A 14,622-nucleotide genomic window follows, 5' to 3' on the forward strand; every position below is an offset into this window, starting at 1 on the left:
GCACAAGGAGATAAAGGGCCCACATCTCCAGAAAGCTCTCTCAGGAATGGTTTGCATAACTGGTGCACAAATACTGGAGGTGACATTGCACGTATGTGGAAGTGGTGCTCTGACCTAACACTCTGATCACACCTTCTTCTCTCAGGTAAAATTCTCACTGGCATTAGCAGGAAGTTTGTCCAGTGGAGAATGGGACTTCTAAGCTTTACGTGAAGGTATCCACTGGTCTCTACTTGTTAAACCCTTCAGTATTTCTGGGGTGCTCCCAGGAAGTGCCTGAATTCAACATGCGGTCACAGCACAACCCGACAAACAAAAAACCCCACTCCTCAGCGCTATAGAAATTAGTTGTAAACTTTCTATTGAAGACAACTTTAAAATATAGAAAAGGAAAACCATCCCCTTTCTAACCTCACTGCTATCCCATCACAAGCTTCTCCCATCTGTTGGGGGAAAAGTCTGTATTATCACACCTCCTGATTTTTGATGAATAAAATCACCGTAGTGTACAGCTATGCACGCAGCTAACTGCTGCATCTGACCCTGCTCATGATCACAAGACCCTCACAGATCAGGGAAAAGCATGATGACATTAGGAATAACACCACAGGTCTTCATAAATCAAGCCATCAGCTGCATATTTTTATTTACTTAAGTCAGATCTACAGGTCATGCAAAATATATGAAATTCTTATTTATTAGTCAGCACATAAGTACATTCAAATTGCACAGCTCTTTCCAAAAACAGTAAAAGCAATTTTTAGCCATCAACATCTGCTAGAACATCAACATAATTACAATAAAAATCAAACTTCCATTACAGTTCATTAACAGTAGCATCTGCAACATTTCAAAGAATTAACAAGTTGTTATTATTTCCTGAGTGGTTCACATAATTAATAAGCCAAAACAACTCTACTGCTTGTGAGACTGATTTTAAAAGCATGTGCCGGTCTTGGAAAGCTTCAGCTTTTCACTCATTTTGTTGTTTCACTCATTCACTCTGTTGAAATAAAAAGATAGATAAATAGATAAATAAGAGAGCACAGGTTTGTGTGGAGCTAAGAAACAAACAAACTCTTCAGAATCTCTAAAAGAAAGGAATTACTCGTGCTAAAATCAAATGTCCACTGTAACTGCTACAAATACAACACTAGTAAGAGTTTAAAAACCTATTCAAACTGGAATGCAGCTTGTGCTCCTGCTGAGACCATGCAACCAGAGTTTCTTGGAATAGAAGTAAATATAACTTAGTATCTTTCTCTGAACACACTAAAGCTACCACCTGAGGCATCTTTTATGTTCAAGCACTTTGACTTTTTCTGCAAGTTCACAGGACAAAACCCTCAACAGATGCTAATGTTCAGTCGCCTGTGAGCGGCTGTTGCAAATTCAGCTTGATCTTTCTTGGTGCCAAGTGCACCAACCCCCAGTCCTGCTGGGATGCAGTTCGCTCTGGTGGGGCTTCCTGTCACAGTCAACCACCTGGAGACATGTGAAACGTTATCGCAGAAGTGGGACTAGTAAAAATAATAGCTAAAATGTTCACAGAAGGAACCTCTACCTTTAGGTCTCAACAACACCCACCCCTTCCTCTCTGATAAAGCACTTTTCCTAAGATAATCTCCAAGAGTTTTGCAAAGAAAGTCAATACTTAACTCTATCTCTGGAACAACAAGGGAAGGTATTTACCCAAGGTCAATAAGCAAACCAAGGGGAGAATCAGGAATTCCGACTAGGTCACCTGAGTGCCACTGGAGTGCTTTGTCCCTCAATGACTCTTCAGCTGAAATTTTTATTTGAGTACAAGTAGCTAGGAGTACCGGCACGCTACTTACACTGCTTCACTCCACAGTTCTGATCCATGTCTGGTACTTATCTGGAAGTGCAGCGCTCATTACTGTGGTATACACTGTGTTACTGGTAGGGAAAGAGGAAAAGTGAGTGAGTGACATTCCAAAGGCAAGACAATTAATTTATAAAACTAGCAAAGCAGAAAAACAAGTTTTAGTGGAAACACATGTTCTGCTTAGGTACAGAAGGGTGAGAAAAAGTGGGAGAGACTGATAAAAATGAAGGCTGATGGCAGCATTCTCCCCCCCCCCGCCTTAGTACAGCAAAGGAACTGTACTTCAACATCCATTTGATCACTGTATTAAAAAATTAGCATCGGTAATCTTAGCAGTCACACAGATATAATCTTCTCTTTCCAAATTTGTCTCACATTGGTAAGACGGAGGAGAGGAAGTCCTGGTACTAATTTTGAAGAAGCCATTGCCAAGCTCTAATGCAAATGACTGATCTAGAGAATAGACTGAGCTCCACATAAAAGTTAAACAAAACAAGCTAGCCTGCAAAGGTGCAATCTGTGCAACAATAATGGTATACTGAAATTAATCTCTCTTAAAAATCCAGCAAATGGCACCTAAAAACTATGTCCCCATTTACTATTTTTCTCCTTTTTACACATCAAGCAGAGCTACATCAGAAACTCCAGAGAAAGCCAGTTTCAGTGTTAACACAAATCCAAAGGTTCCAAAAGTGAAAGGCACAAATGACTTGTCAGAAAGTCCAGCTGCTCCTCTAAGCAGTCATTTGTTTCGCTACTACAAAGCAACTTCCCACTACCAGACTGAGCCTGACAAAGTGTAGTTTCTTGGCTAGAGTGGCAGACCAAAGAGGAAGAGTGCTGTGGAAGTGAAAACAGAGTGCCACGTGCACAAGCAGAAATCTAAGCTGGGAAACCGCAAGATATTCAGATAGACACACAGGAAGATCCTAAGGAAGTTTGCGATTGACTGTTAAGTGGTCTGAGGCGTGGCGGGAGGCACTGATTAACATCTCTAAATCTAATACTTACTTGTTTAAGACTGGCTTCACTGACAACACCTGTACAGAAAGTTTGAAGAGTTGTCATTTTGGTAAATGAAGAGGGAATTAAAAGGCTATTTAGAAACAGCAGTAGGATGAAGTTATGAAAAGGAATAATGCAAAGTCAAGGATTTCTCTTGCCTTTTTTTTTTTTAAGCATCAGACCTTTTTACAAAAGTATTTTTAAAAAGCCCTCTGAAATACGCAACATGTAAGTTCTCAAAACTAACTGGTAAATATCACTCGTGTCTAACACTTTTATCTGCCTGCTGTAATATTTATAATTGTGCTTGAAATAAGGAACTGCACAAAGATGATGATGATGGGATTCACCTCTAGCACTTTCCACTTGGATTGGCAGACTATTACGAAATGCCTACGCAAGGGAGTTCAGAAATATTGTAACAAACTTATAAGTCTTAAGCTCTCCAGAGATGGTGGTGCAGCACACCTTTTTCAGTATGCCTTCCTTGCACAGCTTTTAAATCACTGACAAAAATGCAACGGCACTTCTGCTTTGAAAAAGAACTTTAAATCACAGTCACAATGCAGAATTCAAAAGAAATACCTTAAAGAGCGTATCAAAATTGATGTTCTGCTGTCCGGTAGCATTGAGAGCTTTGATGGCTGCAGTTCTGCAGGAAAACAATGCAGTATCAATAAACACACTTTACTGTTCCAAAGGCTACAAAGTACCAATGTGAAAAATATCTCACTAAATGCCATTACATTGAAATGCTTGCTTTGGCCTAAAATAATCCAGAGTTCTGTGTGACTGAATCTAGTCTCACATTCCTGAAGCTGCTCTATTAATACACCATAGAGAACAGACCAACAAGAAATCTGCCAACAGCTTTTTGCAAACTACACAGCCTAAAGATTGTATGATGTCTGCGAGCACCTTCCGAGCACCATCAAATACTTTTTCACTGTCAATCTAAATCCTTTAACTTTTACTAAACTTTGCTTTATAAAGAAATTTTTTGTTCCTGCCTTATCCTTGCAATTTCTCATCTTTTATGCCATTCAATGCCACACAGACTTTCCTCTGGCATATGTGAGTATCACTCCTTACCTGATCTGTTCCCTTTTGAGTGGCATTACAGATACTGAACAAGCTGCCTGCTCAACGAGCTAACACCTGCTCAGAGAAGAAAACACCCAAGTCTCTCAGCTTTTTCAAAATCAAAGTGTTAGCTCACCACAGAGCTCCAAACTAAATTTACCTTCGATCGTCAAAAGGAGGAGGGGTAGTCCAATGGTCATAGTTTGTCTCCACACGAAACCACCTATAACACAACACACAAACATTAAAGCAAACAAAAGGCGAATCATTAGTTAATTAATAAAGGCCAAGAATCAGCATCTTTGTATTGCCAAAAGGAAAAAACCTCCCTCAGAAGCCTCTTTTCTATGACTCTCGCAAGCCCAAGGGACCCTATGTTGATACACATAGCAGCCTTTACCACGAACCACTGAACACAAATGAAAAAGGAGCGACCTCTGAACTCCTGCCGGCATCAGTGACAGAACTACTACTGACTACAATAAAAGCAAGATCAGACCTTTAAAGAGATGATCAGAGAAAAGATTATGGGTATGGTACGATGCAGCCTGCAGCATTCAGTTTGGAGTACACAGAGCGAAGAGGCCATCTGGCTGTTGCCAAGGCAGTACTTACTGCCTGACTGTATGCATTAAGTGCCATTTTTCACCGCAGGGCAATGATTTAGGATATCCTTCATATATTAAGCTGCTGATTTCACAGAATTGATAGGAACAGTTATTTTTGAGCCTTCAACCCTTCTATCACATTGGGTCAAAACTAATTCGGAATTGCTGAATTTACCGGTGCAATACTTGGCAGACAGACAGGAAAACTCCTGAAGTCTTGTCTCCTTTGAAATCTGGCTAAAAAAATAAACACATACAGATGCTTTTTCCACCCTTGACTCTCTGGACTGCCCCAACCTGAACAAAGTGGTGTGATTTCTTCTCAAGGAGAAGGAACTGGGGTTCCTTTCAGAGGCTTTCAAGCTTTCCCTGGTCTGGTTGTAAGCATTAGTAAGAGATGCCCTGGATCTCTCAAGAAAGTTGTGTCACTAACCCTGCCCATTGCTCAGGAGGGAATATGAAAAAACAAAACAAAACATTTTTTTTCTACTTACGCTCCACTTAAAGGATCGAGAGGCCAGAGATCTGCTGGCCCTCTTCTATTCCTCGTTATGACCATGCCTTCTTTGGGTGATACACCTCCTACAATATAGTAAACTTCAGCAATGATGGGGATGCCAGCTAGTCTGAGAACAGCTGACTGAAAGTCCTCTGCTCTGCTCAGGGTCTAATGCAAAAAGGAGATTGCAGTGAAACAAAGATCACAGAGCATGGTCAAGCACAAAAACATCTTAAAAAGGTCTGGCTTTTTTGAAAATGACAACTGACTATAAAGTGCTGCTTTAAAATACTTCTCTGAAAATAGTCTTCCAAACTGACTAGCATATGAACATGAAATGCATATGACTAGTAAATGAACTCATTAATCCCAGCTTTGGAAATATTCAGAGAAAACAGTAAATATACATACACATATAGACACACAGATATGTACACATATGTATAAGGTATAAAGTGAAAAAAGCTGAAAAATCTGCCATTCAAAAGAGAGAGGCATGTCCATACTCTGCAAATTCAATCCTCAGCAAAGTCCTTCAATGTGAACAGTCGGATAGATGAAAGTGAATGAAAGGGGAAAAAAACCCAAACACTCCATGTCTTTGTCTTGCCAGTAGTTTAAGAGGAGTTAGGTAACAATGGTGAATAAGGCAGGGGCATTTCTTACAGCAAGCCTGACTTCTCCTGCCATAACCAGGTGACTAACTTAGCATAATCTTACAGTCACCGCAGCCAATGAAGCTACTATTTTCAGGCATAGGGCCACAATCTACTGAAGTACATGTTCAAAAATGAATGCTGTGCAGGAACTAAAAACAAATGTGGAGAACAAGCATCAGACAAAATTGTTCAGAAAGACAGTAAAGCCCTGGAGAAGAATTAATTATTTCTGACAGCAACACTGCAGCTAGTAGTTACATCTCAAACTCAAAAAATATGAACAACAAAGTCTCCAGTAGACATTCCAGTTCTGCATTGAGTTTACTTGCAAACCATACCATTGATGTTTACTGTAATTCGAGAATCTGAGAAGCAGCAGACCTGTTTTATCTTAGTAGCACCCTAACACAATATTCATAAAATGTGTCATACAAAATACCATTCTAACTCCTTCTGCTCACCAGTGAGCTCTGCATTTTTAATATGGTAACCTACCAAACAGCGTGTAAAATAACCACTGGGTCAGATACTAACCATGTAAGAGTGCAGCTACCTGAATTTCTTAATTTACATACCATAGCTTGCTGAAATAGTCCCTAGGAAGGAAGTCTTTGCACAGCTTCCCAAAGACTTTTGACATTGATTAGAGATTGCCCCCTCGAAAGACTGGAATTGCCTCTCATGCACATCACATCATTTGGGGACAATACCTATCTACTCTTATGAAATACATTTACTTATCAATTTATTGAATTTTCTGTGAAACTACAAGTTGGAACATCAAATTTACTAAGAGTTTGTAAGTAAAAATGACATCACTGTGAAATACGAGACAATAACTCGGTGCACTTACGTCTCTGACAAGCCAGCTGACAGGGTAATTCCGATTCAGAAAAGCTGCTATTGCATTTTCCCACCATCTACCACCCGCTTGGAAAAAAAAAAAAGAAATTACTATACATGCATGTTACGTACGTTCTGTGAAATCTATCCTCCTGCCTTCCTTTCTTCTCCACATCCCATCTCTAGCTCTGCAATCTTTCCCTCTACTGCATTACAAAAGAGTGGTGCAATAAATTCTTTAATTTTCTAACTATACCACTATCATAAAAACATCAAACTTAGGCAGCTTATACTGAACTGACAAAGCACACGCCACCTGAAAGCACTCAGAGCCTCTGTACCGTGTTGAGCTTATCAACACTGTTTAGAACACTGAATGGTGACAGTGCTCCTTATCTACGGTATTACTTTACTGATATCTATACGTAAAATATGCAGGATGAGCTGCATAATCAGGCTAACGTACCCTGGCAAGCCCTCGTTTTACAACATTTGTCTTTCAAATGCTCAGCTTTCTGCATCATTAGACTTGGATATTGAAGTACCACAGAAAGCTAAATTCTCAGTGAAACAGGGCAGCTACCTATCAGCATAGAATGTCACCATTTCAGAAGAAGGGCTAAAAAAGAGCACAACAACCAGGTGAAACTCCAGGCGAAATACATAGACAACATAATCCCAACCAAAGTTTGACCATGGCAGCTGGATTAACACCCCTGCTTTCCAGAAAGCATCTCAGACCTGTAATGACAGGAGCGATCATTATCTTAGCTTTTAGGTGTCTTCTGAAAGGTACAATGTTCCTGTGACCAGTGCCAGAAGAGGATGCCATAAAATGGTAGGGAGTCTGAGGTACAGTGGACAATAAAGACGACAGTGTTCAGCACTGTACAGAAAACACACAGTATCTCTCACAACTTGCCAGCGCTAGCAATTTCAATCAAAAACTATCACATTTCTCTCAGTAATAATCTAGATAACTTCCTAGCTGCTCAGTTTTTAAACCGTTTCTATTCATAGCTGAATGATAAGCAATGAAGAGTCAAAGGTAACTGTAACGGGGACTAGCACTTTGTAACACATATTTCCAAAAGGAATGGAGATCTATTCATATGATATAATATTCTACAGCTGTCAGCTCAAATATTTGCATTAATCACCTCATTATTCACCTTACTGAAATACTACAACAGGAAGAATTACACAGAGATCACGAAACAGCTAAAAAAGAGGTAGTGATGGCGTTTCTGTGTCACTGGAGAAAATTAGGAGAACCAAGAAAAACAGAAGGTCAAGTTTAAAATTATTCATATGCAACACCAAAAAAGCCAGCAGAAACCATATGCTTGTCACTTGATAGACCTCCACCCTCATTTAAAGTCATCCCCCTTTCCAGCCATAGTTCACATGCTGATTTCCCCAAATTTTTAGCTCAGTTGTATGGTGACAGATAAAGCAGCAAGCAGTCAGCAACAACTAATTTACAGGAGCGCAGCACGTGTTGAGTGAATCACTATTCTCTCTAGTTAAAAAGTGACTGAAGTTGAGACACACAGGTGGATGACGGCACATCAACTCCTGATGGACAAAAGGAGCCCGTCACACACAAAAGTGTGCAGTACTTGGATCCTCTTATCAGAATCGGGAGAACAGAATGGGTTTGTGCAGGGACTAAACCACCTCACCCTTGTCTCAGATGATCCTTACACTGAGGGTTGAAGCACACTGCTGAGAAGCAGCAGGGAGAACACGACGGCACTGGTTATGTCCCCAAATTGTGTCTGGTTCACAGACGTACGTAGGACTTGGTCAGCAAGATTTTCTAAATCAAGCCTTTTGCAGACTCGATACACTTAAGACTTCATTTCCAAGCTGATGTTAGTATGAACTAAAAGCAGTTTGCATCTCTTGGTATCAGCCCAGGACACTCCAGTTTTGAAAGGATTAAATAACTACAATAGCATCAGAAGCAGGCTCTTAAAAATACATGAGTGTAAACTATGGAAAAAAAATCTAGCAAATGCAACAAGGCAGTATTAACAAAGGAAAGAGGAATCAGAAGGTGCAGGTGCTCCATAGCAGAATCCCTCCTCACAAGAGATAATGAATATGTATATAATTTATACAGTGAATAGTGTTTGTATAACATCTAAGAAAAATTTTGAAAGCAGAAGACTGTCTAATTAAAAGATTAAAAAGAAAACTTGCTTACCACAATCACAAATGAAAAATAAACATTTATTTTAGATGTTGGTTCTAACTCAGACTACATTGTTTCCAGTTCTAACAAACAGCTAATAAACACAAGCAAAAAGTGTCTGCTGCTTAAAAAAATAAAAATAAAAGAAAAAAGAGTGGGGGAAGGGATGGAAGAGGCAAACCCAAGCTCTGAGTTGGACATACCTATCGATATTTATGAAACTCAAGCCCTGATGGAAAAGGCAGTGACCCTTCCTCCACCTTCCTGACTGTTACCAGCCATTCTATTGTCCAGTTTCAGTTCTCATAGTGACATCTCTCAACTTTCCTCTACTACCAGATCTTCGCTCAGCTGCCTTTCCAGTATCTCCATGCATTCTTTCAAGTCCTACTGCCTTTCCTCTAGATCTCTCATTTTTTGCTTCTCTTCCCATCCTCTCTGTAAAGCTGCCTTATGGGGACAGAGAAATATGGAACACAGAGGAAGGGACAGAGAACTAGGAAAGCAGCCGTTTTTTTGCTATACATGACTGCATGTTTTTCTCTTAACCCATACTCTGCTGTCTCCAATTGTGTCTCTTGAACAGACCACATTACTTTGTCTCTTACAGCTTTCGCCAAGGTTCTCTGCCTCCTTTGACACTTCTCAAGCTCAGATGACGCTGTGCTGACAAACAAATGCCTCTCTCCTATGCGGCAGCCAAAAACTGGCAGTATGTGTGCTTTCGCTCCCTGAGGGCCAGAGAAGTCATTCAATTTCAGCTCCTTCCTGGCAACCTGGAGTGTATTTTTCTCTCTGGGAGCATGTGAGAGAAGGGCCAGAGCAGGCAACAATCGACTGAAATAGTGTGCATATTGTCAAGCGTGGAAGACAGATTTATTTTACCTCGTTCATCACCGGAGATTGTGAACTTGTGTGGACTTTGTCCAGTCCATAAGCCTACATAACCAAGAAACGTGGTGCCTTGATATGCTATCTGAAACCAGGAAACATGCAGTACTTTAGCATTCTGGAACAGAACACTACTAAAAATATAGGCAACATTCTGAAGCAGCACCCTGTACTTTTTTCTGTGACTTTCATACATAAGTTGCTATAAAACACTTTGCCTTAAATTAAACTTGCAAAGTAAATTAAAATGACTCTGGGGACCAAAATTCACTGCATTTCATTTGTTAACAATCACTAACTGCTATAAAAGTTTTGCTCAAGTTAGCAAGTAGCCAAGCAAGAAACAAACAAAAAGTTCTCCATCTGCAAAACAGACTTATGAATATTAAGAAAACCACACTAATGAGGGCTACAGTAGCAACTAGTTCATTTCTGGGAATTTTCATCTAAAATACACCGTCAGCCATGAAAATTAACAAGGCCTTTGAAAAAAAGCATTAGAATCGGCCCCTGCCAAAACGGATCTCTTTTCTCTAGTACTTCTTTTCTTTTTCAGTATCATGACATTTCCTTCTTTCAACATCTCCTTCCAAATAACTATCTTGATATACTAGATTATACAGTTCTATTTGTTCCAGTTATCACCACAAACTGGATGTCCAGAAAACAAAGAAAACCAGCATTCATCCCACATTACTAGAGTGACTGTGGCGCTCTAATAATCCAGTAAACTTGGGATGGGAGCGCATTCCTACATTAAATCCCACTGCCTACGCAGCTGTACGACCATACCCCCCAATCCTTCACGGAATACCACCCAGCCATGTCAGCCACAGATCATACCTGCCCACTTTTTATAAACCGTACATCAATTGTAATCTTGCTTAATATATCCACAAAATCGTAATCCAAGTTCCGACCGTGGTAGATGTTTCCCTTGTCATCCTGAGCGACAATACTAGTACAGAACCTTCAAAAACAACAAAGAGAAAGAATGATTTAAGAAAAAGCTATAACAACACTTTCAGTATTATAGTTGAACTAGCTCAACGTTTCAGGAATAACTGATTTTATCTTCTGCAAGTATTTTGCTAATGTAAGCATACAAATAGGATTTTGCATTGTATCGTTAACACTTATGCTTCCTAACCTGAGACAATAGTCTCATCCTGTGCTTTTTGATAAAATTTCTTACAGGTTTTAATGTCAAATTGGTTAAAAAAAAAAGGGGGGGGGGGAGGACACAACGACAACAGGATGGTTTGACTGAAGCTCTGCGTAACTACACACCACTACAACGTCCTATATGACTTATGCACGATATCCATAAGGCAAAAGTCCTTTCCCAGAGAGTCTAACATACAAAACTGTACAATACTTATCAGGTCCCACCTGGCTCAGAAAGGCAAAAGCTGCACTGCTGTCCACATTAGGACAGATATTACAGACCAGGTAGAAAGCAGCACTTCCACTTGGGCAAAATTTCATTATTTCATTTTACTTCTAAATCGAGATGAAAAGCTGACATCTAAAAATGTCCTCAAAGTATCACTCTGAAACTTTCTGGATTTCATTTTGACTATTACAGATTATTTCATTTCAATTTGGACCCCGTTTATATTCTTAATTGCAACTAGATAAAAAGTTCAAACAAAGTCCTTTCAAACTGAAAGCATCAGTTGTTGTTAAAGCATCAGCCATTTCAATAATAGTCTAACCTCTTCTCTAGAACAGGAAGTGTGCTGAAATTACTTTTTTAATAATAATTTCACTTTTGTTGAAACAGGCTTTTTTATGAAGTGTATTGAATTAGCAGGGAATTAAAACTTTATTCTCTCTGGAGCTATGAGTTTGTCACTCCAGTGATGCATAGCACTGTCTTTCAAAAGCGTAAAGTTAAAAAATTTTTACAGACAAGTAGTTTGTTCCCAGTTGATGTTTTTTCTTTAGTATCTTTTAGAGGTGAAAAACTTAAAAATTCATGGGCCTGACCAGGGCTAAGAATGGTGTCTTCTGTGAACTACTAAGCAAGCTAGCGTTTAAATTACTATCTTATCCAATATTAATCCTTATTTAAAAAAAAAAAAATCACTTAAACCAAAAACCACATGTTAAGAAAAATAATAACCAAAATACGTACAAGCAACTGTATGCATCTGTTCAAAATAATAATCCAAACACATACAAGCAGCTGTATGGGCTGTATGCACCTGTTTTTTATTAAAACCTATACAAAGAAATATTTTTAGGATCCTCACAAGCAACACCAAACGTTTATTATTCTCCTGCACATGCTTCTAGAGCAAAAAAAAAAGACAATGAAATAGAGTATTTTTTCCCACTGAGGTTTTGTTTGCTATCATGAAGATACTACATCCATTTTCCACTGCACAAATCAAAAAACTGCATTATACAGTCACTGTGAACATTCACCCAGAAAATGGTTTGGAAACAATTTTATCTCAGATGAACAGTTAAAATAATTAGATTGCACCTAATTCTTCTAGTCTCCTTTTTGGTGACGTACAACAATTTAAACAACAAAAGAGTACGTTTCATGATCTTCGAAAATAAATGAACCCAAATACTTTGAATGGGTGGCCCTTCCTTTTTATCAGAAATTTTTTTCATACTTTTATACATTTATACAGATATACATACACAAAAACATTACAGCTACACATTACCTTTATTAACAAATAAAAATACTGTTCTGTATTTCTCATTCAATTCAGGATACAAACTGCCTAATGACAATGAAACCTTCCAGCTGAACACATGAAACAGTACGAGAATGAACAGTGCAAATCACCTGCCACGTGCCTTCAGCTGCCTTTTTGTGCGTTCTCCCACGCTGAACTAAAATGAATCTCGACATCCGTTTCTACCAAATTCTGTAAGTACCAGACACTTACGCAGTAGATTCATAGGCGAAATTAAGCAGGACACCATCCCCAAGACTTATTCCCAGTGCTTTGCACATTCCCAGAATTTCCCCCACAAAGGGCTGCGGCATAAAGAACTCCAATTCTGCTGCTATCAGCCGAATAACTTCATGGACCCATTTTGGTACGCTTTCACTGCAAAATACATTCAAGGCATTAGCTGAGAAAGAGACATAAAGGTTTGCAACTTATGCCTGGCAATCAGATACTCAAGAAACCTACTACTTCTCTGATCTGCCTGTCCCAGTTGATGCTGATCCTCCATTAGCAGCCTCTGCCTGTTATCAGACATCCCTGCATCCCATCAGTCACCAAATCTCATCACCTTCTGCACGTTCCCCATGAAGCCTGCGCCCAACCCGAGCTAAACGTTTGGTGCAGGCTTCCTACTTGTGAGATTTTTTTATTGCCACCAGGGATCTTCCCGAGTCCATCTGCCAGGTTCCTAAGTGTACGCACAATGCAGTAGTAGTGAGTTAAGACTCAAAACCCTGAATTTTTGAGTTCAGAGAAGTTCAGCAGCCGTGCAGCATCACATCGACCAACCTGTCCAGGTCCCGCAGCAGCGAGTCTGGCAGGGAGGGAAGGGGGACGACGACGACAAGGGCTCCGCGGCGCTGGGGCGAAGGGAGAAGCGGTCCCTGGCCCGCTCCCGGCACGGCCGCGGGAGGAGCGGCGGGGACCGGGGCTGCCCCTCACGCCGTTCTACCGGGGAGGAAGGTCCGGCGGGCACGGCGCTGCTCCCTCCACCCCGGCCGCGGCCATTTCACACACACGCACCCCCCGCCCCGGCCTTCCCCGTCCCCGAGGAGGGGGCGACCGCCAGGCCCCACCGCCGCCCCACACTCACTCGATGACCCGTGCGACGGCGGCTCGCAGGAAAGCGGGATCGAAGTGCCGCAGCACCGGCAGCCACCGCTCCTCGGCGGGGCTGTCCAGGCTCACGTTACACAACAGCGGGGCCGCCGCGGGACGAGCCGGGGCCGCCGCCACCGCCTCCCACAGCGGCAACACCAGCAGCAGCCCCCACAGCCGGCACCCCCGCGCCGCTGCCCGCCCCATGGCGCTGGACGCGGCCACTGCCGGGCAGCCCGGCCGCAGCCCTCTCCCCTCAGCGGCAGGGACCACCCCCCGCCGGCCAGGGGCGGCCCAAGGAGAAGGGGGCCGGGACATGGCGGCGGCCCAAGGCGCGGAGGGCGGGGACCGCCCTCCTCCCGCGGCGGCCCCGGACCGCCCTCCTCCCGCGGCGGCCCCCGCCAGGCGTAACGGTCGCCCTCGACCCTGCCCCTCGGCAAATGGCGGCGCGGCGCCTCACAGACAGCGAACTGCGGGCGGCAGCCGCGCCGCCGGTCTCCCGCCGCACCGCTTCTTCCCCCCGCCACGCCGAACGGCCGGCATCCCCTCACGGCCCCTCCTTCCGCGGCCATAGCCGCGGAGCCCGCCCACAGCACCGCCCACGGCGGCCAACCCCTCCAGCCGTCAGCTCGGGGGTGACCGGACGTAGGACGTGATGGCAGAGCGCGATGAAAACGCAACCAAAGAGGTTTAAACCAGCGGTGAACGCCTATGTTTCGTTTCCCCGGTGCTTCTGTTTGTCAAATCGTCGAGAACAGGCAGTCCAACACTCTCATTTTTAAAAGTAGGGGAGAGGAGACAGCCACACACTTGGCAGCAGCTGGGTATAGCTCACTGCTTGCTGGACCCCACCGCAAGCCTGGAAACCAGAGGGAAAAGGGACAACAGGAGACAATACACTCGTTCTAAACTCAGAGGATAAAAAAAAATAATTGCCTCTCCCTTTCAGCCTCAGAAGTCCTTAGTTTTGGGACACATGCACATAAAAAGGAAACTGGGCACAGTTGTTCAGGGAAAAAAAGGAAATGGGGAAAGGGGGTTTTATATAAGCATGTTTTGTAATCCCCATCTCCTCCTTACTATAGTCACTGCAACCGTGCTCCACACTCCATCCCCACACTCTGCATCCATTCACCTCTCCAACTCTCAGCTACACATCTTCCCCGAGGCCAGTTCATTGCTATA

The 14,622-nt window shown here is 42.3% G+C and overlaps 1 protein-coding gene across 3 annotated transcripts; it reads right to left on the reverse strand.

Moving 5' to 3' along the window:
• Window positions 1–621: 621 nt before the first annotated feature.
• NAAA (N-acylethanolamine acid amidase) lies at window positions 622–13,770 on the reverse strand. Of its 3 annotated transcripts, XM_069776831.1 has the most exons (10): window positions 13,433–13,770; window positions 12,553–12,717; window positions 10,481–10,607; window positions 9,632–9,722; window positions 6,557–6,633; window positions 5,040–5,212; window positions 4,098–4,160; window positions 3,440–3,506; window positions 2,861–2,889; window positions 622–1,920 (listed from the first exon to the last, which is right to left on the reverse strand). In XM_069776831.1, exons 1-10 carry the CDS (start codon window positions 13,753–13,755, stop codon window positions 1,845–1,847), a joined length of 1,191 nt encoding a protein of 396 aa, XP_069632932.1. In that variant the 5' UTR covers window positions 13,756–13,770; the 3' UTR covers window positions 622–1,844. The 3 variants fall into 3 exon arrangements, with proteins under 3 accessions (XP_069632932.1, XP_069633107.1, XP_069633014.1); XM_069777006.1 differs by lacking the exon at window positions 2,861–2,889; XM_069776913.1 differs by lacking the exon at window positions 2,861–2,889 and having other exon boundaries at window positions 1,839–1,920; window positions 3,411–3,506.
• Window positions 13,771–14,622: the final 852 nt, after the last annotated feature.

The sequence above is a fragment of the Haliaeetus albicilla genome, chromosome 1 (assembly GCF_947461875.1).
Source record: "Haliaeetus albicilla chromosome 1, bHalAlb1.1, whole genome shotgun sequence".
In the NCBI taxonomy this organism is placed as follows: Eukaryota; Metazoa; Chordata; class Aves; order Accipitriformes; family Accipitridae; genus Haliaeetus; species Haliaeetus albicilla.